This window comes from Nansenia antarctica (assembly GCF_963989245.1).
Source record: "Nansenia antarctica genome assembly, chromosome: 7".
Taxonomy (NCBI): Eukaryota; Metazoa; Chordata; class Actinopteri; order Argentiniformes; family Microstomatidae; genus Nansenia; species Nansenia antarctica.
Window position 1 is genome coordinate 4,667,002 of NC_137677.1, and position 5,000 is coordinate 4,672,001.

General features: G+C 44.6%; 1 protein-coding gene across 1 annotated transcript in view; it reads left to right on the forward strand.

The window, feature by feature from the left end:
- Positions 1-1,066: 1,066 nt before the first annotated feature.
- The window catches only part of arhgef18b (rho/rac guanine nucleotide exchange factor (GEF) 18b), a gene marked incomplete at both ends in the record, with an annotated part of 54,780 nt that continues 50,846 nt past the window's right edge, over positions 1,067-5,000 (forward strand). The window contains 4 exons of the mRNA XM_080536017.1: positions 1,067-1,237; positions 2,137-2,675; positions 3,988-4,156; positions 4,900-5,000. The exon at positions 4,900-5,000 is cut by the window's right edge and continues 32 nt beyond it. Coding sequence (XP_080392143.1) covers positions 1,067-1,237; positions 2,137-2,675; positions 3,988-4,156; positions 4,900-5,000 — 980 coding nt within the window. The remainder of the gene's footprint in view (positions 1,238-2,136; positions 2,676-3,987; positions 4,157-4,899) is intronic.

Below are 5,000 nucleotides of genomic sequence, written 5' to 3' on the forward strand. Positions count from 1 at the left end.
AAAAATGTCAACATTTAAAAAAATAACACCACACAGGCATTAATAAACACCTAATGGATCAGATTATGTAAGAAAAAACCTAAATTTTGACACAAATGGAGATAGAACCTTAATTAAATAATAATAATAATAATAATAAACCATAATTCTAACATCACAAAATCACAAATCACTTTTTCCTCGGAGGTCTTTCTAGTGTAATAAATACGAGCTGTAGACTTTAATGCTCTGCGTTAGCGGCCAGTTGTGTAACATAACGATTCCTCTCAGGTTGCAGGAAGGAAGGCAGAGCGGGGGGACAAAATCCCAGCTCTTTACAAAATGACATGGAGACTAATGCAGGCTCACACAGGGGTTGCCGTTAGCAACGCCGGTTTGCGGCATCATGTGAACCAAGGAATCTGTTTAATGCAGACATGTAAAGGAGCTTTCAGAGAGGGAGGGAGGGAGGGAGGGGTGAATGCTGCTCCAGTCAAGACTGAATGTTCCAGAAATCATAAGATGAAAAAGAAAGAAAAGGGTGAGAGGAACAGAAAGAAAGAAAAAGAAAGAGGTAAAAGAGTGACGGAGAGAGAGAGAGAGGGAATAAAGGAGAGAGAGCAGCCATGCCACACACACACACACACACACACACACACAGATGCACACACACACACACACACACACACACACACACACACAGATGCACATAGACACACACACACTCACACAGACAACACACAGCTATGTGTTTCTCCTTCTTCATATGGGTCTGAATCAGGCCTGAGAATGGGAAGTCACTGGGACTGGGAGCTGGATGACCGCATGGATAGTGGATATAGATATAGTGGATATAGATATAGTGGAAGTGTGCAACTTGAATGGAACATCCCTGTATGGTTTGTGACAGCAGCTGGTGAAAGAGGGAACAAGTCGGCAACCGACCAAATGTTCAGACTTTTAATTCTTCCACTACATCACATCCATGTTCCAGCTCCTTGAGGAGAAGTCCAAGTGGACAGGTGACAGGTGGATGACTGAGGGCGCTGTTCCTCATACAGGTCTCTGACATGTGGTTGTTGTTGCTATGGCAGGGTCGGAGGGTAAGCCGTGTTCAGAGTCCTGCAGCCAGTCCTGTTCCCAGCCTGGAAGACTACAGCCGTGTGCCAGTGTCTCGGGGACAGGCTCCTCCTCCTCCTCCCTGTCCACCGCCTCCATCGCCGAGGACGTCTTCTTCAGCAGCACCAATGAGGACCAGGTACAGAGGATGATGAATATTTGGGTCTGGATAATAATAATAATAATAATAATAATAATAATGATGATAATGATAATAATAATGATAATGATAATAATAATAATAATGATAATAATAATAATAATAATAATAATAATAATAATAATAATGATAATAATAATGATAATAATAATATAAATAATTATAATAATAATACTTTTTTATTTGTATAGCGCTTTTCCTGCAAACGTTGCAGCTCAAAGTGCTCCAATCATTATATGATCATAATTTAATTAGTCATTTAAAGGCAATATTAAAAAGATGGGTTTTTAGTCTTGACTTGAACATGTGTGCTGAGGTTGCATCCCTAATGTAAGCTGGCAGTGCATTCCACAATTTGGGTGCATAAAATGAGAATACAGCCTCACCAAATCTCTTCTTTCGTACATGTGGTACACAGAGAAAACCAGCGTCAGAAGACCTGAGAGCTCTATTGGGCTGATATGCTAGCAAAAGGTCTTTCAGATATTCTGGTGCTATGCCAGTGAGAGCTTTATAAACAAGCGGAAGGATCTTGAAATCTATTCTATTCTGGATGAGTGTTGCTGGTTTGGTGTTTGTGTTGATCTCTTTCTCTCACGATGTGACAAGCACAACTTCTTCCAAGAAACTGGAACTACAAGTCTTTTTGAGTCAGCCGTTTTTGACCAGAGTTCCATTTTAGGCAGATTGTGTGGTGTGGAGGTTTTCGCCTCATTGCATGGTGTAAACATTCATGTGAGAACGCGTGCAAGAACTCTATGGATGGATGGATGGTAGCAGCGTAAAGTAATGTTCACAGGTGTGCGTCTTGTCATTCATTCTGTCATATATGGCTGGGTCTCTCTCTCTCTCTCACCCCCCCCCCCCCTCTCTCCTAGGACACCTGTTCTGCTGAGAGTGATTATGACTACCCTGGTCTGGACGTGGACGACAGTGTGGAAGACCTCCTCGGCTTGAGCTCCTCTTTCAGAAACTCAGAGTATTTCAAGGACCTGCAAGGGCACTCTGTGCCAACAGCCCCCCCTGAAACTAGCCCTCCTGCCCTGGTCTTGACTAGCAGAGTGAGCCCCCAACTCAGCAACGCACCTTTACCCTCCCACCCAGACCCAGAGCGTAACAATAACAGAAGACCCTATCCTAGTTTCATCGTCACTAAGTTGAACCCTAACTCATTACAGTCGGGCAGTGGCATGAACAGCTATAGCGGTGCCTCTGAGGACCCTGTGGTGGTGGTCAGTACTACGGTGTATCTGAATGGGCCTGGGGGACCAGGGGGACCGAGGGGACCAGGGGACATGGACTCAGACTCCGACCCAGATGTAGACCAGGACAGCTTCCCCAGCCTGGTCCGATCCATGTCCACGTCACGCAGACACAGCTGGGGGATGCCGGTGTCTCCCATCGACCTGGGGAGGAGGTAGGCTCGATAGGGATGGATTTATCTCTATTATCTACTATTAGTTATGATCACAAGGTCGGCAGATCGGCGGTTCGAGCAACGGCTGGCCACATGTCAAAGTGTTTGGGGTTCAGTGTCAAGACACTGAACCCCAAAATTGCTCCCAGTGAGCGGGCCGGCCGGCGCCTTGCATGGCAGCTTGCCTACCTCGCCATTGGTGTGTGAATGTATGTGTGAATGGGTGAATGAGAGGCCGTTGTAAAGCGCTTTGGAGCAGCTTTGGAGCAGCAAAACAAGTGCAGTCCATTTACCATTAGTCATGATACAGACATGACATTTGAAACACAGACATTTTGAATCCAATAGCAAACATTGAACAACAAAAATATACTTTCACTTTTCACATGACTATTTTGAACAAGGGCTTAGGGTTAGGGTTAGGATTAGGGTTACGTCACTTTTTTTCCACCAAAAATAACTCTCCTGAGTAAAGTAAATGAATAGCCTTGCAATAAGACGACAGCATGATAAAACAGATGGATTATGTAACTGTGCAGCTCAAAATAGAGTTGTACTTGTTTCTGCATTTGGTTTCACACAATAACTCTTCCACTGTTGACCACAAACAAGAGCAGGCTGCGTGTCAGACCTACAGTACGCCCTTCATTTGAATGGTCACATCTCAGAGAACAGCTTCCTCTTCTAGCCCTCTTCTCTGTATCCGTTCTTTAGCTTGTTCACACAACAGTAAACATGCTAACAAGGCTACTGAAGCTGAGCTGAAACAGCAGACAGAATAGGGAGCAGAACGGACAAACAACATGTCCATACAAACAGAAAGCTAACTGTGACAAACACAAGCTAACTGTAACTGTGCACCTTGTTCACTCTACTGTGAAACAGATTCCATTCATTTCAGATATACTGTTGTTTTGACAATGGATCTAAAGTACATAATAATAATAATAATAATAATCATAATCATCATCATCATCATCATAATCGTAATAATAATCGTACTCATAATCATAATAATCATAATAATATATCCCATTTAGCTGACGCTTTTATCCAAAGCGACTTATATTACAGTGAGTGCAGACATGTTTCAGTGTGGTCCCAGCAGGAAGTGCATGGCAGCTTGCCGCCATTGGTGTGTGAATGTGTGTGTGAATGGGTGAATGAGAGGCCGTTGTAAAGCGCTTTGGAGCAGCTTTGGAGCAGCAAAAAAGGCGCTATATAAGTGCAGTCCATTTACCATTTACATTCTATTGTTCCATGTCCTTCCATGGTGCCCGTCTGTCTGTCTGTCTGTCTGTCTGTCTGCCAGGCTCAGTCTGGACCCCGCAGCCACTGACAGTGACGGGGAGAGAGAGGACCCTCGCACCCTCCTCCAGGCCTCCCGTCAACAGGCCTTCCATTACCCAGAATGCCCTGAGCAGTCCAGTGAGGAGTCATGTGGTCCAGAGGACAGGGACCGCTCTCATTCTAAAGCACAGGTGAGTGATGTCACTGGTACACCTGACTTTGTTGTTGATGATACTGAGCCCTTAAAGGGAAGAGACAGGTTAGCTGTTCAGCACAGCAGCTCAGATAAGATACAGTATCTGTATCTTGTATTTAATAATAATAATAATAATAATAACTTTAATTTCTATAGCGCCTTTCAAAAAACCCAAGGACGCTTTACAATTCTAAAGGGGAATGGTCAGACAGACAAAACAGAAAACAAACAAAGCAAAACTGAAACATTGACTAGGGGCCAAAGGCCTTGGAGAACAGATGTGTTTTAAGGGCTAATTTGAAGGAGTCCAGGGTGGGGGTGTTTCGGATCACTATGGGGAGGGAGTTCCAGCGGGTAGGTGCGGCCACGCTGAAGGCTCTGTCCCCAAAGGTCCGTAGGTTGGTGCGGGGTGGTGGACAGTAGGCCCATGTCTGCGGACCGCAGGTTCCGGGAAGGGGTATGTTGGGGGAGGATAGTTTACTTAGATAGGCATAACGCACATAAAACATGATAGGGAAAACGTAATCTTCACATACAATATGAATATGCTGTAAGAGTATCCAAGTTGGCTGAAAGTAAAGATAATTTCAATCTGTCGTTTCCAGGCTGTTTAGAATCCATGCTGACAAAGTAAACAAAAAATACAGTAGTTACTATTTTGTGGTGCGATAATGATAGGATCATATGATAGGGTCATATTCTGCATGTGATTTTGATTGTGATGTCACGTGATTCCAGGAGTGTTGTGGGTCTGGGAGGACTCTGTACTCCCGCTCTGAGATCCTGGCCACGGACGAGTTCTGCGCCCGTCGAGCTGCGCGTGTGTCTCGCGTCCTGCA